The sequence below is a fragment of the Phoenix dactylifera genome, chromosome 3, assembly GCF_009389715.1.
Source record: "Phoenix dactylifera cultivar Barhee BC4 chromosome 3, palm_55x_up_171113_PBpolish2nd_filt_p, whole genome shotgun sequence".
In the NCBI taxonomy this organism is placed as follows: domain Eukaryota; kingdom Viridiplantae; phylum Streptophyta; class Magnoliopsida; order Arecales; family Arecaceae; genus Phoenix; species Phoenix dactylifera.
The window spans coordinates 12,160,032-12,185,987 of NC_052394.1; the positions used below are offsets into that span (position 1 = coordinate 12,160,032).

The 25,956-nt window shown below is 44.0% G+C and overlaps 1 protein-coding gene across 1 annotated transcript; it reads right to left on the reverse strand.

Moving 5' to 3' along the window:
* Window positions 1–155: 155 nt before the first annotated feature.
* On the reverse strand, window positions 156–18,797 carry LOC103719358 (histone-lysine N-methyltransferase ATXR3-like). The gene is made up of 21 exons (XM_008808562.3): window positions 18,617–18,797; window positions 16,187–18,432; window positions 15,858–15,914; window positions 14,149–15,411; window positions 13,069–13,445; window positions 12,416–12,988; window positions 12,213–12,313; window positions 11,069–11,927; window positions 10,776–10,979; window positions 10,626–10,697; window positions 7,905–8,015; window positions 7,708–7,808; window positions 4,276–4,375; window positions 4,100–4,195; window positions 3,698–3,865; window positions 3,499–3,624; window positions 3,348–3,401; window positions 1,911–2,158; window positions 1,719–1,827; window positions 1,297–1,599; window positions 156–785 (listed from the first exon to the last, which is right to left on the reverse strand). Exons 2-21 carry the CDS (start codon window positions 18,291–18,293, stop codon window positions 609–611), a joined length of 7,206 nt encoding a protein of 2,401 aa, XP_008806784.1. The 5' UTR covers window positions 18,294–18,432; window positions 18,617–18,797; the 3' UTR covers window positions 156–608.
* Window positions 18,798–25,956: the final 7,159 nt, after the last annotated feature.

The following is a 25,956-nucleotide window of genomic DNA, read 5'->3' on the forward strand; positions in this document are numbered from 1 at the left end:
CTTTCGGTACGGCATACCATGTTATTAACAGATCAAGTATTTATTTAAAAGCCAGATAATTCATTTATACACCTTCCTTCCAACTTAAATTTACTGCTCTTTACTATAATCTCCCTACCACATAAAATATAGCTGACTGAGGTCATGAGATGTTCACTCAAAATCATTAGAATGATCAGGATTTATCTAAAAGCCAGATCAGCAAAATCTGACACACTTTACAACCAATTGCATGAATCAGCAGCTGGAAACAATATCCATACAACCTCTGTCGTCTAGAAAAAAAAAATAGTGCTTATTATTTCTAGAACAAAGATCATGCCCGTGAAGCTACCCACCCTTTTCATATCAACTAAGTTTTGTACAACATGCGTCAGTACACACATGGAAGTGATGAGAAAAAGGCCAACTTTGAGCAGAAAAGGCGCTACCTTAAACCAATGACCTAAATAATCAATACAAATTACAGGGGAGAAAAACTGTACATTGGGGGGAGAATGCTGCCGTGCAATGAAACCCAAACCCCCAGAATTAGAAGGGGAAGCTGTGAAGGAAACAAAAGAATGTGGTCAATGGTTGCTCCAGAAATAGAGGCAAAGTTGCCTGTGTCACCCATGCCATGCGCCTTGGAAAACATTCGGCCTAGTCTTCAGCCAATGCATCATCTCCTTGTCCAAGGGACACTTATTCAACACGGCGTCCAGCATCGGACTACCAAAAAATTTGGGGCTGCTCTTGAACACCCATATCCGGTCCTTAGGCCATGGTCTCTGCGGCTGTTTCTCCTGATACAACCATCAATCAAATTTCAATATATCAATAATAAGAGTAACTTGCTTCATAGATAGCTTCAGAGCAAACGGTCAGCAGTAGCAGTTTCACAGGTCCAATCCCACATTATTTTATCAGATGCTTCATGCAATATTAGAAGCATGGAAATGCTTCCTAACAATATAACCAGATAAACAAGTACCTTCTGGTTATTTTTATTCAGAAAATCTACACCCCTGACTAATCAGCTATCTACTCAAGCCTTATTCCATTTATGTGGAATAGGTGGATCAAGGTTTGAAATATCAAAGTTAAAAAACGAATATGACCAACTCAATCAGCCGTTAACCCTATAAGTTGGCGCCAAATTCCTCAACAAGTTGGCCTTGAAAACTTAAGGCCTGTTGGCAGCGAAGAAACCTACCATTTTTTGGCCACAAAATCATGTAAACAGAAAGCAGTCAAATGATCTATAAAGAAACCATAAACAAAATGGCAAGGAAGACAGTTGTGGAAGGCACTCACCATTCGTGACAACATGAATCTCAAGGTGTTTGAGCCATAGACATGCTCTTGCAGTGCCTTGTGAGACTTCGCATAAAAGGAGGAGATGTCGGGCAATGACAAGCAACCCTTCCAAGCTCTTCCCAATCTACAATCTGGGTCTGCATTCGTCTGGCTATACCAATAGATTAGCTGGCCTAAACAATAATTTTCACCATATGTCTTGCAGTATTCCTGGAAACCAGACCCCATCTTATCAGCATACTTGGGACCTAAATCAAGAGGGCTGATGTAAACTGGCGGAGATTTTACAGTCGCGTACTCCTGTATGTTGAGATTGCATTATTTATCAAAGCCAGTCCAAGTGATAAAACAATAGTCCCTAATATGTTGTAAAATTTGTAGTAATTATTTGGAAGTTGGTGAAAGAGCAAGAAACATACCTGAACTTTAAAAAGGCATTTTGTGTAGGCATATATGTGAATCAAGTCTGCGGCAGCATCATGGCGGCACTTATAAGTACAAGGAAGGTTTCGCAGCTCATCCCTTAGCCTGGAACATGGACAAAAAATAGCTAAAGGATTTTGTAAATATACAAATATGAGAACCAGAATGCCCTTCAGCATTAGACTTACCACAATAAAGACTTCCGAAGTTCTCTCTGGAGATTATCAGAACCAGATGGATCATGAGCATGAATCTTGGCCTTGAGCTCACTGTGTAGATCTGCTTCCACATGGGGGGCCATGGAATGAAGCAGCTCCTCAACCAGTGAACCTTCCCCTTTCCAAAGGACTGAAACTAAGCCTTCAGGGCTAAGCTTCTCTAAGGGTGGTGGAGCTTTCTTAGGTTCCCCAAACATGCATCTCATAACATAGCTTACCTGCGGCATGGAATACAGAGAGCACATGAATTAGGCTTTCTTATAAACTAAATCAGCAAGTAGGTCATGAATCTTGCACTAATAGAGTTAGAACACTAAAAATATCATAGGTACATAACATCGCTATATTATTCCCATATGTATCACAAATTGAAACATAATAGATGTGTATATATACATAAATATATCTATAATATATGTATGTATGCATGTACGTATGTACATACGTACGTATGTATGTTCTGTGTGTGCATATCTTTGTATCTGTGTGTGTGTGTATATTATTTTAACATGGATAAGACATTTGATTGTGCGGATACCACGCCTAACTCTGACAATCAAAATTTATATTATGAAAAGAAACCATATATCAAGAATAACACAACACAACATCCAGCAGTCTTCTGATAGGATAGACCACATCAATAATTAATTTTGAATCCATAAGCTTGAGACCAATGACCCAGAAAAATAAACCCACTACAAGTTGCAATCACCTCTACATACTGCAGGCCGAAGCAAGTAAATAATTTACAAGAAATAAGTTTCGTTGTTTTATCTACAGCAATTTCACTTGTACATATATCTATAATATATGTAATATATGTACGTATGCATGTACATATGTATGCATGTTTTGTATGTGCATATCTATGTATCCGTGTGTGTGTGTATTTGAACATGGATAAGACATTTTATTGTGCGGATACCATGCCTGACTCTGATAATCAAAATTTATATTATGAAAAGAAATGCTACAAAACCATATATCAAGAATAACACAACACAACATCCAGCAGTCTTCTGATAGGATAGACCACATCAGTAATTTAATATGAATCCATAAGGTTGAGACCAATGACCCAGAAAAATAAACCCCCTAACAGCAAGTTGCAATCACTTCTATATACTATAGGCCAAAGCAAGTAAATAATTTACAAGAAATATGTTTCATTGTTTTATCTACAGCAATTTCACTTGATTTTCTACCAGTTCAGTAACCTATAAATTCACATGTATATTGATGAAATTTATCTAAAATGCCTTTGGTAACCTGCATTAGAATTAGCTTGTTAAATAAAACACACCCAAAGAAACCTTGATCAACCTCCATCATCCTAACTTTCTGTTGTAAAATTTCACTCAGCCAAAGAAAAAGGAACTACATGTTATAGCAAAAAATTATCACCTTGTCGAGAGTTAGTGCGACATTTTGAAGCCTCGAATTGTAAACACCCTCAGCCTGACCCATTACATGAAAATAATTTAGTACACTGAGCAAGATAACCAGTCACACATAAACAAGAGCAAGCAAGAGGGGGGTAGAGCTCAGCATATACCTGAACCTCAGCATCACTTTTCTCAACCTCGAGACATATATCAGAAAAGAATTTTCTCTTCTCCTCCAAGGTGTGCCTGAGAATCTCTTCAGGAAGTTTTGTTCTCTCAAAGTTGATAAACCTCACCTTCATTTATTAAAAGTGCACTTCAGCTGACATATTAACAAGTTGTAAATTAGAGATAAGCAAAAGTAACTACCAGATGAGCTGAATAAGCAACAAGCCAATCAGGCAGCCCAGAAAGCAAACAAGTTCCCAGACCAGCCCTTCCCAAATCAATATAGTCTTCTTGGGAAACAGAATTGGCTTCACAAGCTTCTAGCATTAATTTATGTCGGTCTAGCACCCCATGGCAATCCTTCAATACCTGATGTATTTCCACAATCAGTTCAGAATAATTCAGTGATTAAAATCTGAATCGAAAAGAACGACATCAAAAACCACTAAATAAGATCAACATTGGATACTCAAAAACTCAAACATGTTGGAAACTTTCGAACAATATTAACTATCTAGAATTAAAATTTATACTTAATCTATACCAATTTTCAATAGACAAAATGAAGATAATTTCATATCATAGTTGTTTTGATAATTTTACCTTCTGAAATGCACCTTCACCAGTCAGATTCAGATAACTACCCCTGCAAACTTGACTTCCACACAAACAAACCGATGCTTCATATTCTTCCTTACTCTGCACAATTAAAAAAATGTGGAATCAGTGATAGGATGTTATCTGCAATGACCCAAAAGTATATCAAAGAAGAAACCTACCTCTGTTACAGAGTTATAGTCAAAAGTGATCTCTTCGCCATAACCAATTGGACGTACAGTATAAATTCCTATTTGGTATTGACCATCCACAGCAGTAACCCTGTTTAGAAATAACTTAGATAATTGTTAGTAATTAGGAAGTAACATATATCTCATAAACAAATAGAGAAATGTCACATGACAAACAGAACACCATGTTCATCTTTCTTTTCATGTGCTATTATTATGTAGCAGAATGGTTAGATATATAATATACTCGATAAAACAAGAACAGGGTGATCGAGGCCGGGTTTATGAAAACAATAAGGCCATAAGTGCCATGCACACAAAATATTTGAAAATGGATAAGAAACCATGCAGATGTAATCAGCATAGGAGAGATATAAGAATGCTATGATGGAACCGGTAAATCTGGAAGATAGGGATTAATTCGAGAACCAAAGAAGGTTCTCTGCCAATTAAAAAAAAAAGGAAAAGAAAATGAGAGACGATAGGCATTAGGGAAAAAAAGGCAGTCTTGGCAAGAACAGAGCTCAGAGTTGAATTAAAATGTCAGACAGAAGACCTAACATATTGAGGATCAAATTTGCAAGCAAGGATTAAAAAGAACGCTTTGCTTTAGTAGAGGGTGCTGCCTGGGTCACTTCAGAATGAAAGCTGCATTAGGATTCAGAGTCTGAGTCAATGGGATGAGCCTTGCATTTTAAGGTTATGGCACAAATATAAAACTGACAAGATCCACAACCACGTTTCCAGGGAAGGGCTATGAAACAAACAGTCCAGAGAAGGGCTATGAATAATAATTTTGCATGCAAGCATCTACTGCACAAATATACAGCCCTAAGTAGAAAAACATGACACATGCGGATTCATGGTGCCAACTTCAAATAGTTAAGCTAAAGCTTGTTGGTTGTGGTTAATTTACAAGATTTAAAGGAATAGAGAAAGAGTGAGAAACCAATGCAACTCGTTAGGAATGTTAACTCAAAACCAAGCATATTCAAAAGATGAGCTGTGACGAAGCATTGTGCATAAGACCACCTATTGGATGCAAAAGCATGGACCCACGTATCCATACATACGTTGCAACTACAGAAGTTTTACATAAGTCAGGATTCTAGGAAAGCATCGTATCAAAACTTCAGTTGAAGATTACACATGTGTGCATTCGTGAGAGAGAGAGAGAGAGAGAGACTGTATTTTTTGTGGTGATATTCTTTTTCTGGATACTCCCAACAGTAAGGCTCTAATCAACAATGATATAGTAAGATTTGAGATTAGCCTAGCCAATGCAACAATTCGTGACAGAAAAAACAGAAAGCAAAATAAAAGGCACTAAAGAATTGCTGCACGAAATTGGTTAAAAAAACAATTAAACAAGACATCATTCACAAATTGTTCATCAAATCTTTAAGAAATAAGAAAATTATAAAAGTCATTTAGAAGATGTAACAAAAAAGATGAGGAAGCAGGATGTTTTATACATTTCTAGACAAATTCTTTAGTCAAATTCCAATCATACAAGTCATCATGCTCACCTTTTTAGCTTTGCATGGCTTACAATGAAAAGAAGATCTCAAAAAATGAGAACCAATGGTGGAAACAAGTCAAATCATGTTAAACTAAAACAATATACACTTAGGTGTGTATGGGCTTCACGGCTTCACCTGTTCTGATTACTAGAGTAGCAGCTTATTACCCAACCCATCACCCCATTTGGTTGGATTTATTGGTTTGCACAAGTCACTTACTTAAAGTCTATCTCCCAAGATTGTTACATATTTAGGGTCTTAAATTTGACCATTGACCAGACCTACCTAACATGCTCAGACACACAGAACTGAAGGTCCCCAAATTATCCTTTATCTTTCCATATGGTAGCGTAGTCATAAGACAGAAACTTCTTAACAGTTGTATGGGGCTATAACAACAAACATAAGATTAGTTTTACAAAGATACGAAATAATAGGAGCACTCGCAATATTTGATAACATCTCTATCAATTCCCCTTATAATAACTACACATTTTGTCAACAGACATACTAAAACTACTCAACTAGTCAATAATTATTGGCTGACTTATACTCAACAAGAAATAACATATCCCTGCTCAAACTCACGTTAAAGGGATTAAGTTAGGTCAGGTTAAAAGGTTTAGTGAGGGTGAGCTTTGGTGCAATAGTAAGGTTGCTCCACCTGGACGTCACAAGTTCAAATCACGGAAATAGCCTCTCCATATGTGGGGGTGAGGCTGCATGCATCTTACTCTCCCCAGACACTGCAATGGCTAGAGCCTCGTGCATTGAGCTGCCTTTTACGTTACAAGGTTTAGCAAAGCCTGTCCAATCCTCATAATTGCTTAGCTGCATCCATCAAGCTAGTTGGCTGGTACCATCACAGGCCTATTTGTACCTCTTGACAGAGATTTTCAATGCTGATTAAGAAAACTTGAATGAATTTTAATATACTTAAGCCAATACAGATTTTTTAGGTAGACACTATTACTTTTAGTAATTGAGAAGAGATTTTTTTTCTTAAAAAAAAAAAACTCTGTCAGCAACTTCTGAAGGTTGCGCACATGAAAATTAATGAACTAATCTTTACTGACCTCCCTAAGCTATGCAGGGATTCTTGTTTTTTTCTCTCTCTTCTTTTAATTGGGGTGGGGTGATGGGAGGGAGTATATTGATATTTGATTCTTCTCGTGCAAGGTGTTAGGGATAAGTTAACTTTGGTTTTTGCTTAATTTTCTGTCACATCTTGGCATAACAGAAGAGTCATAAAGTTCTCCAACTCTTACCATGGCCCTCATCTTTATCATTAATGATAAAAATCCTTATTTAACAATGGGGACAATCCATCAAACTTGCTAAAATAACAAAATCAATTATTAAGATGGTCTAAAACGAGGGAAACAAGATCAAAGCAAAGAAATAAGGATAAATAATGTTAAGGTTTTTTAGGATCTGACTAGCTCCCGATTAGGCAGATGGAGTTATCTAGGTTACCACATAAGCTAGACTAATAGTAAAAAAAGGGAAGATACTGAAAACCAAGCTCATACAGATGCACAAGACCCAGCTCCGATTTTGGCGCCGGCTAAATTCAACTGGTTTAGCCTTTGTTCAGAACCAAGTAAATGTACAATGAAGCTCGAATAGTAGATGCAACATATCCAAATCTCTCTCTCTCACACACACATACACACACTTTGAGGATGTCAAAATGAAACTCCAATCACTCATACCAAATAAGAGATGAAAGAATAGCCAGTTCCAGACTAGAAATGTTTATAATGGTGCTTTTGTTGCCATTTCAATAGCCTATTATTTATGTCACTTGATCAATTGTTTTCCTGCTCTCGCACGAGAGAGAAAGGAAGAGAGAAATAAATCAGTTAACCAGAATGGAAGTTAAAACATGAAAGCTTACTTTGCTTCACAGTTAGGCCTGCAAGAGTGACAGATTCTGCTTGCATAGTTCGCCTTGTGCATGGCATCAACAACAACCAAATCATATCCATCACGATCACCCTGTCATATAAATAGCAAGTCAATCAGCTGTCAGGAATATGCAACCAGTAGCAAAGAAAAAAAATCACTTAATAGAAAAATGTAGACAAAAAACACCTTTGGCCTCTCTAGGTAGATGTTATAAAACTCAGGTGCTGGATCTTGATTATTTTTTTGTAAAGATCTAATTCCATCCTGTTTCTCAAACCATTTCCAAGCTGGGTAAACCTGAAAATATTGATCAAAAAATCATCTTCAAATCCACTTTGTAAATACAAAGTCACCGTTTAACTGCTCCTAATTGAAGCTTCAAAAGCCACATTGTGAATACAATCACCATTTAACTGCTCCCAGATGAAGCTAAAATTGTAGTAACAATGTGCGTCAGTTTCATGTGCAATATATTATAACAAGGGCTGGATTCTAGAAAGCCAACAGGAAAAAGAAAAACCAAGGTGTACAAGTGAGATGCAAAGGCTTCTTGAATTGATGTCCAAAAGGTCTCCAGCTTGTCTGCATTTTCAGCTATCATAATGGTTTCAGAGCAAATGTTGGGTCAATCTTAGGCCAGAGTTTTGAGATTCATGTTTATCCTCAAACAGCTAAAAAAGAAGCAAGTTGAGACTCAAGTTTGGTTGTTTTAAATTTTAAAAATTAATAACTAAAAGACATGATAAATATGGAAATTTAATTAATGCACAGGAGTTTTAGAGGTGGCTTTTGCATTAAAATTTATTGTTTAAATTATGAGATAGATATATAAATTGGTACATCAATAATTCATAAAAACAGTAAACAGAAGAATGTTGAGATGTGTATACAACACAATAAGACAATTAACTAGTCTAAAGAAAACGATTATAGATAAGAACTATGAACACCTAAATTCATAGGCACTTGACATATACAAGTCACTTTCTACATAATCATTGCGAACGACAAAGAGGCAGTCTCAACCAAGGATTGCCAAACCGGGTCGTACCGCCCGGTTCAACCCGAACCGAGCCGACCCAGTCTCTGACCAGGTCGGTTCGCTATAAGAAAATGGTTCCGGCCCCCACCTCAATAATACCAGCTGAAACCGGACGGAACCAGACGGTTCCGTCTGGTTTGACTCGGACTCGGTGCGAAGACCAGTTCGCACCGAGTCGAGGCCAGTGGCCAGCTGTGGCAATAATGTTGCACGCCACACGCCACACGCCCAACCGGTTCAGTACCGATTCAATTCGGTCCGAACCGATACCGAACCGTACCAGGCATCGACCAGTATGGCGCTTAGTACCGGTTCGGCGATCCTTGGTCTCAACCAAAACCGGTCTTTTGAAAGAGACAGGACATTATGGGAATACCACAACACAAGTCTTGTGAAAGGCTAAGAAAAACTAATGCTGAATCAACCTTTGTCCATAATACAGATGGTGCAGAAAGATTAGTCAACTGAGACCAAATAGATTGGTTATAACTTGATGGTTACTATTCAGATATGATACTAAAAAATGAATCTCAAGCACCTAGGTGAAAAAGCATGGAAGTGTACAAATGTTGGGAGATTTATACAAGCGAGTAAACCATATGAAAAATTGCAAACCATATGAAAACTTATCTTCACAATGACCTCATTAGTAAGACAGGTATCACCAAAAATATTTTATCCAATCTTACTTCTGGCAGATTTAATGGTTATTAAAGAACATATACATATACATACATACATACATAGATACATACATATATATATAATTTTAAGTCAAGCTCTGATGGAGATTATAGATGCATTCCGAACTTGATCTCTGACAGAACTGCCACACAACATCCATGAAGATGGAGGGAGGCAATATGAACAACTAGGGGAATTTTGCATGCTCAAAGAGTAACTAGAGTCCGACAAACCCACATACTTACAGTCACGTCTTGCAAGCTCAGTATTTGGGAACAATATAGAGGTCAGAGGTTTCCAAAATTTGACTAGAAGCAGGTAGGACACAGAATGAAAGCATTAGAAATTCACTTAGGAAAAGGACAATCGAAAATATAAAAAAAAAACATGCAGCGCACAGGCAGTCACACACATACACATGAACCAACAAAAAAGAAACATTGGTAAGATTAACTTATTCACTAATTAATTTACAATATTTTATCATTAAGCTGTTAATATTTCATAAATTGCTAATTAATAATTCATAAGAATAATTTCAGGCACTCTTCAACAATGAAAATTAATTATTCAAATGTAGTTTATATAGTATTGAAATGAATGAGCCACAAAGACACAACAAACATAACATCCTACAAGTAAAACAATTGAGCTCCACTAAATGTAGGTCAGTGCAAGTGAGAATGTTAATGATTAACAGATGTTAGACTGAAACTTGAGCTTACAATATAGGGGCTTGATTACACTTGAAATATGCAGATGATGAAAAATGATGAAAGGTGTTTGATATGCATGTCAATGGATAGTAAGCTGTGATGCTAAAACCCATCACATTATGTACCATTATGCAAAATTGCTGCAAAGAAATTGCAATAGTTACAAAAATAAAATAAAATAAGTCAGGGTAATAAAGCTAATGCAAGTCAATTGTGTCCAACCATGTCTTGTCAAACACATAAATGGGCTCATATTCTGAAAACTGCATTTCATCATGAACTGATCCTCATTTATATGAAACAGAAAAAGAAGTTGAGAAGAATTCCATAGCTGTCCTATTAACATGACATGCAACTATGCTAAAACTCACTGTGGCATTACCCCCTCAAGATTATAATTATTCATCGTTAAGTAAAGATGTTGTAAGGGAAAAAGATCATGTGAAACAGCTAAATAATGAATACCTCTCCCAAAAATTCAACAACAAAATCATCTTCACCAAAACCTTCTTCTTTGTTGCAGACAACTCCAAGCCCCTGACAGAAGTAACTAAGAGTAAATAGTGGTCAAATGGAGTAAAGCATCATTTAAATATTTTACAGGTAACAGTGTACCTTTCTATAAGCAACGTAATTATCATCCGGACGACTCCTAATGGCCTTTAATATGGCCTGGCACATTTTTACAATGCGTATATCACCTCCATCCTCTGCATCCTTCTGGATTTCTTCAACAACAGGCTGTAAAGGATAGACCATTGGTGTATTTCCAGTACCAGTGAAATGCCTGACTTGCTTATTCAGAGTGCAAAGAAGCAACTGAAAAGAAAATTCTTAGGTAAGATTCGCAAGCAACAAGTATCCACATGAAGAATGCAAAAGAAAGACCAACAGTTCCCTCAGCATACCTCTTCAATGAACTTATGTTTATCAGCAAGTAGCCAATCAGGCTCCTCTGGCATAGAATCAAGAAGAAGGTTATGCGTGTAAGGATCTATACCATATACCTCTTGCTCTAGGACTTCAACTCCTAACATTTTCCTGGGTTTGTAATCCTTCACCTCAGGGATTTCCATATCTGACTCCTCCATACCACTCTTTTGTGCAAGCAGTTTTTCAGAATAATCATCAGGTAAAGCAACTTGCATCTTTCGTTGCACTTCCTCCTCATCTGCTACGATAGCATACTTGTCAATAACTTCATATTTTCTAGTAATTGGTGGAACAAGGCTTGATTTTGTCATACGAGCACCCCACTCACGGTCGTCTGTGATGGAATCAAAAGAATCATCCATTTTAAAATACCCATCTCCTTTTATATCCCACATCCCTCCTGAATTCAGGTCCAAGTCACTTTCTGTATCCGAAGCAGTACTCTCATCTTCACCTCTATCAGCTTCTTCAGAGAAATCATTTTCATGGTCATCAGATGTCTCACTGTCAGAATCCATGTCCCTTTTCTTCAATTTAGAGAGGCTTCTTTTGATCTCTCGGTCAAATGCATAAGCTCTATAGTCTGTTCCACCATTGGCACAGGATGTGTTAACACTCCTATTTATGCCCTTCTTTTCACTTATAACTTTGTTTTGCTTCTTTCTAAGTTTAGATTCTGATGAATATGATCCTGAATCTGAGCTGTCTTTTAGTGTCTTGAACATGTCATCTCTTTCACTGATTAACCGAGGGTTCTCTTCCAATCTCTTTGCCAGTTGGATAAATGACATGATAATTTGTTTCATATCTCCAGCATCACCCCGATTCTTTGCTCTGCAATAATGTGCACATCATTTGACCATTTTTTTTTATAAAATAGTTTTAAAAAAAGAAACTAAAGAAAAAGAGCATCAGTATGTCTACAAAAAAAATGGAGAAACTCAAAGAGCCACTTTCAGGAAACCTCAAAATAAAAGGGGAATAAAGCATAATAAATACAATCAAACCCCCAAGGGGGCACAATCAGGCATCACATTTTGAAATTTCATACAAAATAACAGTAATTTCATTTCAACATTAGTTACAATCCAAATGCATCAGAAAAACAAGCAGTCTTACTTAAAGGCATCCCGGCACATTCGACTGATGTCATCCTTGAGAGAACTCAAACCATGCCGAACATAATAACCACTTCTCATCCTGTCTTCAATTTTTGCAACCTGTAATATCAAAATTGAACACTGGTAAGAACATGGACAGGTAAGCTTTCATACTGGCAGAAATTAGGACTTCTACAATGGTTAAGGTACTGTTGGTAGTACTCTGGGTATAAAGAATTCAAACTTGTTCCCCCTCATGATGGCCTTCAAACTGTTGCCAATAAATTCCTTCATCTTCCTGTACCCACTCTCAGCTTTCCTTTGCAGCCATCGCCTCATCTGTGCATCCCTTGACAGAACTGCTGACGACTTTCTAGCATCACGTACCTTGGCTCTCTTATAGAAGCCCTGCCGGAACGGAAGGCTTGAAGAATCCTTTCTATCCACCAAATTGGATTCATTATAACCAAAATCTCCTAGCTCATCAGAATCATCAAGTAGACTGCCTAAGCCCCTAAAACTTTTAGACATTGAGTAGCTTTTCTCGGTTATTTGCTTGAGGCTTCTTATCTTTGAATGTGATTCCTCATTATTCTTGATGTTGCTCGAACTGAAGCTCTTTATCCATTTTATATTCTGAAATTTGGGTTTCAAATCATTAAACTGATTGCATCCTCTGATATCGATATAAGATATGCAGGGAAATAGCTGGAGGACTTCTTCCAGAACACTAGCACTTATATTAGTACACCCTGCTAAGAAAAGAGATGCTACATATTTCTTGTTATAACCACCCTGCAAGACCAGTTGAAAGTAGCGTGTTAAGGCAATAAATAACAAGACAACAGCAAGATAAAACTGACTTGGAAGCATACCATAATACTACGAAACATGGAATCAGTACATCTGGGACCAGTATTTGACAAATCAACATGTCTGCACAGATTCTTGTAAAACTTTACTATTGCATTCCAGCGTTTACAGGTAGCAGCAGAGGAGATTAATGACTTCATATCGGCTCTTAAAAAGTGAAAGACCCTAGCTAATACATGGCCATTCAGTAGGCCCCAGCTCTCATTTTCTGTTTCAGAACTAGTACCAATATCTTCAATAAAAGCAGCCTCATCACACAATTCTTCAAAAGAACAGTCATTCTTCTGACCAGCAAGTAAATCATCTTCCATTTCATAATCTCCATCACTTTCATCAGCCAGCGGTCGTGCTCTTTTTGCAGAACGAGATGCCCCCTCCTCTGCATTGAGGTAGATAAGTAGGGTATTAGAAAGCAGAGAGCAACTAAAACAAATGCTCACCATGCACAGAGAACTAAACTCACAATGCTTAAATAAGCAGAAAATAAAAGCCTTAAGATACAAAAATGGCCAAACCAGAAACTGGTCCAATGCAATTCAGTCTTATGAAAAACCAGAGCAGTGGTCAAAAGTAAATGAAGTTGATGCAACCAAGAGGAAAAGCACCTATCAATATCTCTCTGAGCATGCATGTGTAAATCCAGATATGAACGCACTCATCCATGAATGAAACACATAGTTGTATGATATGTGCGTGTTTACAAACAAGCAATTATGTATAAACAAGCATGCACATGTATATACAATAAATGTTGCACCCAAAAAGATAGTAGGCCACTTCCCTGGATATATGACCAGGTCAGGTTCTAACCCACATCCAGAAGCATGTGAAAAAACGTCAATGCACAAGCACATCGAGGAACATGCTTGGATAATAGAGAAACAAAAGAAGAGGGGGAAATATAAAAGTCTATTTTGGAGCCACAAAGCACATAGGCCACTACTCTGGATATACAGTTAGGTCTGGTTTGACTTTAGGCCCACAAGCATGTCCGGACACATGCCTGGATGATAGAGGAATGAAGGTATAGAAAGGAAAAGAGCAAAAACAAACCCTCCCACAAGATCAAAGACATAACACACCTGATCTCCAAAAACTGTCTCCTGACAAGTCATGAACTAGAACAGTAGAGCTCCTTGTGATAGAAGAGTTAAATGGAATGCACTTGTCCATCTCCTTCTTCGGCTGCTTTGCACTAATCCATGGATCCAAAACCTCATTTATAGCTGCAGCAAACTCCCGGTTTTTGTATGATTTCATGACAAGTTCATGCAGCTTGCCACGTGTATAGCCAATAAATTGAGGGTGCGAGCTGTGAAATGAATCTGAAGCATTGCTTATGTCACCATGGGATACCTCTGACTGCATAAGACCAGCAGCAAAAGAAGAACATGCAGTTGGAACTGTTGTGTCTTCTTCATGATGAACAGCTTCTGAAGACTTTCTGTTTCTAGTAATTGGAAGCCAAGTATTGTCTATCTTCCGGAAGACACTGCTCTTCTCAAGGATAGCACCTTTAGCAACTAAATCCTGCAACTCCGAATACGATGATGGGCCATGTTCATGACCAGCACCATCCAAATAGTACCAATCGCCCAGATCTATTGACAATTCATCAATAGTACAAACATGATCCCTAGGAACATTGAGGACAGTCCTGCATTTGTGCAAACTCTGTGAGTCCCGTTCATGAAGCCTCCTAGAATGAGAAGAACCTTCATAAAATGAATTTCTATCACTATTCGCAGAGTATGACCTCGAAGACCTTGGAGGATGCCGCTCAGTGCCTCTGCCCCTCAAACGAGGTTCACAAGAGGCATGGTCCTTAACCACACATGCATTTATCCTAACCACAGGAAGCAATGTTCCTTTTGCTCCCCTAGGAGCCAACAGCTTTACCTGGCCTGATCTGCTTGTAAGACCACTTTTGCTTGGGTCGCTGCTATCAATATTGTCTTCTGCTGATGAGAAAGCCCAAAGGGGTATGTCAAACTTTTTGACACGTGAAGGATAGTAAAGGTCATCCCTTCTGTGCCAACGAGGATCGTCATGTCGAGACCTTGGCATCTGACATAGGGGGTAGCCTTCATTGAGGACAAGCTTTCTTCTGTAAGATCTATCTTGACCAACTTCATCATTTCTCTTCCAGTCACCACCCTTGCAAGACCACCTGCCAGCAAACCAATCACTAGAACCCCCAACAGGAATCACATAATCCCTTTCAGAAGGTGCACCAAGTCTAACTTCACCAGCATCCCTGGAGAAGTTTTCAGAAGCTCTGCCAGTTCCATCATCTCTTGGATGTTTGGAAAGCCCGTAACTGTGAGATTGGAATCTTGTGAAACCTGCATAAAAAATGAAATTATCAGCATAAAAAACTAAATGCAATGCCCCATAAATAGGAAGCAGAAAAATTAGGAAGAAAAAGTAAAACAAGAGAGAGGAGTGCTTCTAGCAAGAAGGATCCACCAAAACAGTTTCATTAAATTTGACATAAAGGACTACAAGGGTAAAAAAACAATATAATAGTGACCCTGTCATAGGAAATCAGTTTTATGAATCATGTTTTGTCATTCAATCCTACTACTAAAGCAGATCTTTACATCATCTGAATATTTTGAATACATAATGTATCCTATACAAAATAATCTTTACAATTAACAAAAATAAAATAGACAGTCAAACCATAGTAAACTTTCAACTTGAAAAGATAGAAGGATCTAGCTCATAAACAAAAGGACCATCAAAGATAAAAGGAAATCAAAAAACAAAAACTGCTTAAGCATCATACCTTCAGATCGGCCCCATTTCTCCCAATCAACACGCTCAAATGTCATGTTCAATGCTTCTGCAATAATGAGAATCGCAAGAAACAGAAAAAATGTGATCAAGCAATGATCCATTGAAATTCAGAGGGAAAGAGAGTGTGAATAGAGTCTTAGGATGTTGGTGGGCCAGGATTTGGGCCAGGCTATTGCACTATTTTGGGCCAGGCTTAGAGTCCAGCCTCGTTCAACAATTTGGATCTGATAAGCCCAAACCCAACCCATTAACAACCCGACTCGTTGCAAGTACCTGAAGTATTCAAAAGTTTAAAAACAATAGATTCAACAAAATTACCTCCAAGGATCTCAAGTTCCATTCCATCTAAAATAGTATAACCATCCAATAAAGCTTCAACCCTCTTATCAATATGAAAATCTTCAATAAATTCTGGTACAGCTGAAGCACCTTCGGTATGCATCTCCTCCAGTTGTGATTCTGAAATGGATGTCCCCTGACAAAGATCTCTAGCATCAGCTAACAAGTTCCCAGGGGCTTCTGGAGGGCTTGCCATCTCCGTCACAGCATCCGAAGCAACAGAGGGCAGGTTCAAAGGAACAATGGGAGAGGCAGCATTTTCAACAGTTACCCAACGGTCACTGGCAGCATGCTTTATCAAATGATCAGAAAGAAGAACCCCTTCTTCTACAAGCCTTTTAAGGTCAACTAATTTGGAAGGTCCCTGTTCTATACCAAAATGATCAAGATAATACCACTTCCCTGCACTGGAATCAGATGCTATAGTAACATGGGGTGGAGTGTCGCATATATCCATATCCTCTTCCATCGACTGTAGCTCTTCAAGAACCCCATTAACTTGAGACTGAGGAAGAGGAGGCGGAGGAGGGGGAGGGGGAGGAGGGAGGACAGGAGGAGGAGGAGGGGGAGGGGGAGGAGGGAGGACAGGAGGAGGAGGTTCACTAGGCTGCCTACTTGAATTCTGCAACACCTTATCTTTATTGGGTTTATCCTCAATAGTTCTGTCACAAGTGCTCCTGTTTGCTTGCCTAAGTGAGTTATTCTTGAGGTTATCTTTTTCACCGTGCTCCCTACGCCCCACCCTTTCCTCATACCTGCTGTTTTGCTGCCTCTCACTCCCTCTACTCTTCTTGCTTGACTCTCGATGATCTACATCATGTCCACGATCATGTGGGGATCGCTCTGGATATCCTGGGGTCCGGTCTCTGTGATCATGATGCCGAGCACGTTGACGTGGAGATCTGTCGGAGTGAGTTGGGGTACGATCCCTGTGATCACAGTGGCGAGTTCTGTCACGTGGGGACCGCTCCAGGTAACGTGGGCTCCGATCCCTGTGGTCATGGTGATGGGTTCGCTCACACGGTGATCGATCAGAATGACCTGGGCTTCGGCCTTGTCTATCATGGCAACCTCGGGATGCCAATGATGACTCATGGTACCTAGAAGTGTACCTGCTGGTAGATGAAACCCTCAAGGATGAAGAAGAAGCATTTCTATGTGACCTCTCTGGATAAGTGGAGCGGTTACTCTCTTCCGACTTCCTCCGACTCTTCAATGCCGATTGGTCACTGAACTCTGAATGGTGCTTGTGGTTGCTGCTCTCAGACTCCAAGCAATGCCGCTTGGGCCAGCTACCCCAATTATACTCCTTATCACGGTTCTTCCCATTGACATGTTCATGCTTGATCTCACCTGGCTCCTCTTCAGCAGCTCGTGAGCATTTCTTACCATCCCTCTCATGGGCACTGCCATCCCACTTTGAAGAAGACCTCTTCTTGTGGTTGCTGTCACCGCGACCACCATCTTTCCTCCGGTAATTGTCATCCAGGGAGTGCTCTCTCTCGCCCTTCCGCCATTTTTCTAGAATGAATTCGCCCTTCTCCAATTCCACCTTCCGGCCTCTACTTGACTTGTCCAATTCCATACCTCTCTTCCACTTATCCCGCACAACCTCTCCCTTTTCCAATTCCCTTTTGCTCCATCTATCTGGAATCAACTCCCCTTTCTCCACCTCTTCTCTTCTCCGTCTCTCTGGAACAAACTCTCCTGCTTCCACTTCACCTTTCTGCCATTTCTTCGGAACAAACTCCCCCTTTTCCAATTCCCCATTCCGACACTCCCCCTTCTCCACCTCCCCATTCTGCAACTCACCCTCCTCCAATTCCCCCTTCCGCTGCCTCTCCAGCACAAGTTCCCCCTTCTCCAATTCCGCTCTCCTCACTCTCCCGTCCGATTTCCGAGCTTTATCTGCGCTCGAATCTCCCTTCCTCTCCGCCACCTCTCCCCTCTCGGCCTTCTTCATATTCTTCTCTGGTCTAAAGGGCTTCGAAGCAAGCACACCGTTGCCTCCACAGAGCGCCTCCGAAATCGGGAATCTCTCCATGATATGCTGCGAGGGGGCACACGCGACTCCTCCATCTCCCATGGAACTCCACCCGGAACCCTAGGAGAGGTCCAGGCCCAGACCCGAAGCACCAAAACCCTAGCTTTCCCCTCCTCCCGGGCTGTTGATGCACATCGCCGCTGTCCTCCAAATCCCCAAACCAGCTCCAAGAATCAAAACCCTAATTTGCATCAAACATCCAAAAAGACAAGATTTCTTCAGCACCCCAACCAAGAACCCAGAACACGAGAAAATGAACCGTTACAAATCAAGAAGTAAAGAAAACCGCAAGAAACCAATCAAATATCCAATAATTCGAATTGGAGATAAGACAAACGAGGGACAAGGATTCCGAGGGCACTCACCGGACCGGAGATCGAGGAATTGGAGGCGCCGATAAGGAGATCTAGAGACGCCGGCGCAGCCGGTGATCAGATTCGAAGCTCTTCTCCTCTCTTCTCTCTTCGATTCCCCTATCTTGCTCGCGCTCTCTCTCTCTCCCTATCTCTCGCTCTCTCCCTCTCTCTCTCTCTCTCTCGCCGTTATCTTCTTCTCTCCTTCGCGCTCTCTTTCTCTCGCTCTCGGGGGGCGAAGTCGGAGCTCTTATTTTTTTTATTTCGATTTATTTCGTGCTGTCTGGCTCTCGGCCATATATATACACATTGGGGAAGACGTAGGCGGTAAAGGTACCGTATGATGTATAGGTATATGGTACGGGCAGCGGTCAAGGAATTGAAAGCATATTTCTGGGACCAGAGAGACAAACCCAACTAAAGGACTCTGCGGCTTCATCCTTTTCGGGTCCCACTTTAATATTCCGCGATGAGTTTCTTCCTGGAGTACTGTTTGGGTCTGCGATTTTTTACACTCAAAGATACGTTTCTTGTTATGGTTGTAGATTGGATCAGCTGGTCCGTGCCGAACAGCGTATTCCTGTTGGGTGGCTACATGTGGCGTGATGTGTAGGACCGCACTGTCTTCGGAGTTCTCAAACATAAGTTGGATCTGAGGGTGGAAAAATAGTCAGGTAATGCTCCATTGCTCATAATCGATATTTGCCTTGCAAAGCAATTTTCATCTGTTTTGTTTTGTGTGATAACAGGATACCTTTTTTCTTGTCTAGTATAACCTATGTAGTCTCTGTTATCTCTAAGGAACTTAGGTTTTCGAGTCTTTTTGAAAAAGAGAGGAGAGAGAGAGAGAGAGAGAGAGAGGAGAGAGAGAGAGTGACTCGGGATGCGTACCTAGGTGCGCCAATTCCCGTGCGGTGGGTGGGGCTTTCTCCCAAACACCTGGTGTGGGGCTGAACAGTGTTGGGAGAGGGGTGGATGGATCCTCGGAAGGGGGCTTCGGCTCGACCGGTGGCCGGGGAAGCTGGGGGATCTGCTGCGCAGGGTGGGGGGGTGTGATGAAGGAGCGCTCATGGGCGGATGTTGCAAGGGGATCTGCTCGGCAGCCGGCGTGGTCCTGCCAGCAGCCTTCTCCCCGTGAGCTGGAGGTTTTGCAGGCGAGGTTTTCCGCCGAGGTGGTTGACATCTCGGAGGAGGAGTTGGAGGTCGCTCGTGCGGAATGGAGGAGCACGGCGATCATTGTAAGAAGTTTGGGGAGGTCAGTGCCAGGTGAGTGGATCGCGAGGGAGATTAAGAGGGTTTGCCAGTTGGATTATACCGTGGAGGTCTTCCCGCTGATGGATGGGGTCACAGTTCTCCGGTTTTCCAAGGAGAATGATCGCGAGGCTGCGGTGATGAATGGCCCCTGGATGGTGGCCGGGCAGTTGTTGGCGATGGAGAGGTGGCGACCGAACTTCGTGCCCGGTGCCACGGGGGTAGGCAGGGTGGTCGTCTGGCTCCGGCTGCCACGGCTTCCAGTCGACTATTGGAGGAAGGGAACCATTTACAAGATCGCTGCTAGAGCTGGGAATCCGTTGGCACTGGATGGATTCACGGAGCAGGGGCGGAGGTTTGGGTTCGCAAGAATCAAAATTGAGCTCGACTGTTCTGGCCCCCTTAAACCCGGAACGCTGGTGAGGGGAAGATCCGGCGGTGTCGATGAGGCTTTTTGGCAAAGCTTCGTCTATGAGAATTTGCCGGCGCCGTGCTCCAAGTGCGGTCGGATCGGGCACGCGGCGCCGGAGTGCGGGCGTTTCCCTCCGGTGGTAGGTCTGGGGGAGACGATGGAGACAGGGGGGAGGAAGATGACGGGTACTGGAGTGGATGACCAGGGGGCTGCTGAACCGGAGCTTGGGGTGGCGGATGCTGTGGAGGAGCCGGCGGTGTATGGGCCATGGATGGTGACGAGCCGTACCTGGCATAAGTCGGTGGCCAAGAAGCCGGTGCCGAGGAAGGAGGCAGCTGAGGAGGGCTCTCGGCCGGATCCGGTGACCACTCCCTCCCGCTCCAGTGAGATTTCTTCTGGGGTATCCTCACCGGTCGACCTTGAAGGGTGGCAGAAGCCTTCCAAGGTGGCGCGGAGGAAGACGCCGGAGAAGGACGTCACGATGGCTGGTGCGGGGACGGCCACGGGTGAGCTGAGTCAACCCGAAGCAGATACCGAGCCAGGCGCCGGGTCGGGGCGGGGTCGACTCGGTGCGGCTGTGGGTCGGGGAACTGGCCCAGGTGAGTGCGGGCTGTCTGTTGGACCGGGCCGGGTGTCTGATACACTGGATGGGTCGGATGCTGATCCGGGCTGTGGTGGGATTGGGCCGAGTCCGAGGAAGAGGTCCAGAAGCCCCAGTCGTGGGTTTGGGTCAAAAGGGCTTAGTGCGATGGGGAGCTATGCTAATGGTCGGCCGGACGCTGGGGGCCATCGGAGGAGCTGGAGTTCTCCTCCACCGCTTTCGGCGACGAGCAACCGCCCCCCGCGGGCGGAGCGCGATGGCAGGGGGGCCGGCGACACATCACGGCGGGGGATGATGGCGGCCTCTGGAAGGAAAGTGAAGAGGGCAAGCTCGGCAGCGGCGGGCCCCTCGGCAGCCGGACGGCGACCTCCGTTTTGTGCGATCGAGGAGGTGGGACGTAAGGACGGGCTGGATCGGCGTGGGACGGCTTCGGACAATGTCAGGCGAGGTAAGGCTCCTGTGCTTGACTCGTTATCTGTTTCCCTTTCGCCCGGTTCTTTGGGCCACGGCACGGCACCCATGTCAAGCCGTGGGGAGTGTGCTCTTGGGAGACAGGAGGCGAGGGATCCATGCTCTAGTGAGGACCTTAATGGCGGTGGAAGAGCTGGGGGGACCAGTGTGTTGCCGTGTGGGGGGACGGAGGGGGTTATGGGTACTGTGGCGGGATGCAATGTTGCTGGTGGCACGGCACAGCAATCGGGTACTGTGGCACGATCCGTTGATGGAGGGGATCACAACCACATTCTATTCCAATTAAAGGCAGCGGTTATGCAGGTAAGTCCAGTGGAGCCGGCTAGTGGAGGGACCTTGGAGGAGGTGGTTTTCCATGATTGCAACCCCGGGGGAGGGGGTTGTGATAAACCCATGGGTGATTTATGAAGGTTCTTCTATGGAATTGCCGTGGCGCGGGGAAGCCTTCTTTTGCCCCGGCATTTCGGAGGGTTGTGCAGCAGCACAATCCGGACATTTGTGTAATTTTGGAGACCCGGTTGTCGGGACAGAGCTTACAGAAAGCTAGGAGAGCGGTTCCGAGGTCATGGGGATTCTACTCAGTGGAGTCTCAAGGGCTATCAGGTGGTATTATTGTTACATGGGCGCAGGGGCCATGTAAGGTGGATATTTTCCATGTCTGTTCCCAGGAGGTGATTATGGTGATTTCGGAGGGTTGTATGAGGCCGTGGGTATTTGCCGCGGTGTATGCTAGTACTGATTTCAGGGTGCGACGTATACTGTGGGAGGAGATTTCTCAGCTGATCAGGGTGGGCTACCCCATGTTAGTTGCAGGTGATTTTAACTGTATTACAGATCCTTCTGAGAAGATGGGGGGTAGACAGTTTACTTTTGAGAGGAAGATTACGGAGTTTCAGGATTTTCTGACATCGACTGGTTTGATAGACCTGGGATTCGTGGGCCCTAGGTATACTTGGTGCAATAATCAGCAGGGTCGGGCTAGAGTGTGGGAGCGACTCGATAGAGCTTATGGGACCGCTGGATGGGTTCAGTGCTACCCGGATCACCGGGTGAGTCATTTACCGAGGATAGCGTCTGATCATTGTCCTCTTCTGATTAGCACAGATGTACACATTCCAGTTCGACCCCCATTCAGATTTGAGAAGATGTGGCTATGCTATCCGCGGTCGTGGGGGATGGTGAGGGAGGCCTGGAGGACACCAGTCAGGGGGGACGCGATGTACCGGGTGTCCCGGAGATTGGAGTTGACGAGGAGGCGGTTGAGGAGATGGAATCGCGAGGAGGTTGGAGATATCTTTAGGAGGATCGAGGAGTCAGAGGAGGCTATTGCCAGATTACAGGTGCAGGAGGCTCAGGGGGGGGCCTTATGGAGGGGGAGATGGTAGAGCTGAGGTCGCTTCTGTCACTACATGACTGCCTTCTTAGACAGCAGGAGATTTTCTGGAGACAGAAATCGAGGGTCCAGTGGATTTTGGAGGGGGATAGAAATACCAGATTTTTCCACCAGGCGACAGTTATTAGAAGGCATCAGAACAGGGTCAGAGCTATCAGGGGTGAGGATGGGCAGTTGACAGAGGATCCGGATATGATTCAGAGGATCATGGTCAGTTTCTTCAGGGCCAGATGGACCGAGCAGACTACAGGAGGGAGTACTGTGGGCATACCACCGCCGTCGACAGGGGTATCTGAGGATGAGACTGGTGCATTGATCAGACCGGTGTCGGAGAGAGAGATCAGAGAGACGATGTGGTCCCTTGAGGGGGACAAGGCCCCGGGGCCGGATGGGTTCCCGCCGCTGTTCTTCCAGAGATATTGGATGATTGTAGGACGAGATGTGACGGCGGCCATTCAGCAGTTTTTCGACACGGCAGTGATGGCGGCAGATTGGCAGCAGACTTTTATTACCTTGATTCCGAAGCGGCAGGACGCTACGGAGCCGAGTCATTACCGGCCGATTAGTCTTTGTACGACTTTGTACAAAGCTACGGCTAAGATCATTGCCGCCAGGTTGAGAGTTGTTCTTCCTAGACTCATTGGTCCGGAGCAGGGGGCTTTCCTGGAGGGGCGGAGCATATCTGATAATGTGCTTATTGCCCAGGAGTTTATGTTTGATCTCGGTAGGGCCCCGGTGAGGGGAAGTTTGATGGGGATCAAACTTGATATGGAGCGGGCATATGATAGGATGAGATGGGATTTCCTGGAGCAGTCTTTGCAGGGGTTTGGCTTTCATGAGAGGTGGATTAGATGGGTTATGGGATGCATTCGGATCCCTTCTTTTGCCATTCTGGTGAATGGTACGCCGTCCCGGTACTTTGTGTCATCTGGAGGGTTGCGCCAGGGATGCCCCCTTTCCCCGCTATTGTTTATTATCTGTGCAGATGCCTTGTCTAGATCCCTACGCCAGGCAGTGGATTCTCAGGAGTTGGAGGCTTATAGGCCGGTGATTGGGGCCCCTGCGATATCTCACTTGCTATTCGCCGATGATTGTTTGCTTCTTGCCAGGTCGACGCGTCAGACGGCACGGGTTATAGGTCAGATTCTTCAGGTCTACTGTGCAGCATCAGGACAGAGGGTCAATTTGACCAAGTCAGCTATCATTTTCAGCCCGAAGATCAGACTGGCTATGAAGCATGTGATATTGGAGACTTTGGGGGTCGGTGAGCAGGTGGGCTTGATGACGTATTTGGGTATTCCATTGTCTGTTCGGCGGTTGCGGAGCGGGGATTGTATGCCTTGTGAGCTTGGTATTAGACGCAGATTAGCGGGATGGCGGATGCACACTCTATCTATGGCAGGGAGGATCACCTTGGTGCGTTCGGTTCTTTCATCAGTCCCCATCTATCTGCTTACCAATGCCATTGTCCCGATGAGATTCCTGCGATCCCTGGAGCGGTTGTTCAGGGACTTTATATGGGGGAGGAGTAGCGGCCGAGGTGGTGTTCACTTGATGTCGTGGGAGGTGGTATGCCAGCCTACCAGCTGTGGTGGTTTGGGGGTTCCAGCCTTGGCAGCGAGGCGTGAGGTTCTAGCAGCCAGACATGCGGCTAGATTTGTGCTTGAGCCCGAGTGTCTATGGTCCTCGTTGATGAGGGCTAAGTATGGTGCCTTGGTATCGGGTGTGCGTGTGGGACGGCGTCATTCCCCGATGTGGAGGGAGATGTGTGCCAGAGCCACGATGGTGCTTCCGGAGATTGGATGGGCTATTGGCGATGGTCAGTCTATCGATGTGATGGAGGATAGGTGGTTGTTTGCGGAGCCGCTATGCAGTATGCCGACCATGGTGGACTCGACGAGATTAGCAGGGTGGAGAGTCAGTGACTTATTGGATGCTGAGGGAGGGTGTTGGAGAGAGGAGTTGGTTCGGGAGGTCTTTGGGGAGCAGTTGGCAGAGTTGGTCCTAGCCCGAGCGACCCCGGGGGGGGAGGCGGATAGGCTAGTATGGATACCGACGGGACGATCTCGGGTGCGAGCTAGGGATCTTCATGCAGTGTTCAGTAGGGAGCCAGTGCGACAGATGGAGGGGCGGTGGATATGGAGGATGCGGATTCACCCGCGTGTGGCACTATTCATATGGAAGGTGGCGCGGGGCTGCCTTCCGACTAGGAGTGTGTTAGTGCGGCGTGGTATGAGGATTTCTCAGTATTGTGAGATATGTGCAGATATCGAGGAGACTATGGAGCATGTTCTGCTGCAGTGCCCTAGGGCTCGAGACATATGGAGGAGTTCATCGGTACTGTTACCGGCCTCGGTGGTGCTGGCGCAGGATCTGATCCATCTGCTGAGAGATTCCGTGCGGCGGCCCAGATCTCTTGAGGTAGGGATTTTTGTGGCGTACCTGTCCTACCAGATATGGTTGGACAGGAATACCGGTATATTTGAGGGTAGGAGGGCGCCTCCGAGGATGGTGGTAGATCGGGCGATGGCGCTTGCGAGGGAGGTTATTGGGGCGACTTCGGTAGTCACCTCTGGGCAGGTCAGGGACATCTGGGGTGCTCATCACGCTGTTTCAGCGCCATGGTTTGCCTTTGTTTCTTGGGCACCCCCACTCCCTGGCTATCTCAAGGTGAATTTTGATGGTAGCAGGTCGGCAGATGGTTTGTATGGAGGGGTTGGATTTGTCATCAGGGACCATCGTGGTAGGCTGATCGCAGCAGGTGGACGGCGCACGCCTGGATTTACAGTGGTGGGTGCAGAGTTGCAGGCGGCTTGGGAGGGTATTTCCTATGCGAGGCAGATATCCGGGGCCGAGCGGGTGTACCTCGAGGGTGATTCAGCGGTGGTGATTGATTTGATTCGGGGTGTGGATCGGTTTGGGGATGGCCATCCCCTCATCCGAGAGTCCCGTAGGGTGGCTCAGATGATGGTTGACTTCCATGCAGCACATGTGTTTAGGGAGGCGAACCGGGCAGCAGACTGGGTCGCCTCCTTTGTCGCTCGGCACTCAGGTGTCTTTTTGTGGACGTCTGATGCAGACGTCCCTTCACAGTTGTATTTTTTGCTTTCCCGTGATTTGGAGGGCTGTACTCACGTTCGATCTATATGATATGAGTAGCCGTTTTTACCAAAAAAAAAAAAAAAAGGAACTTAGGTTTTTAACTATTAGATTGAAGAAATTGA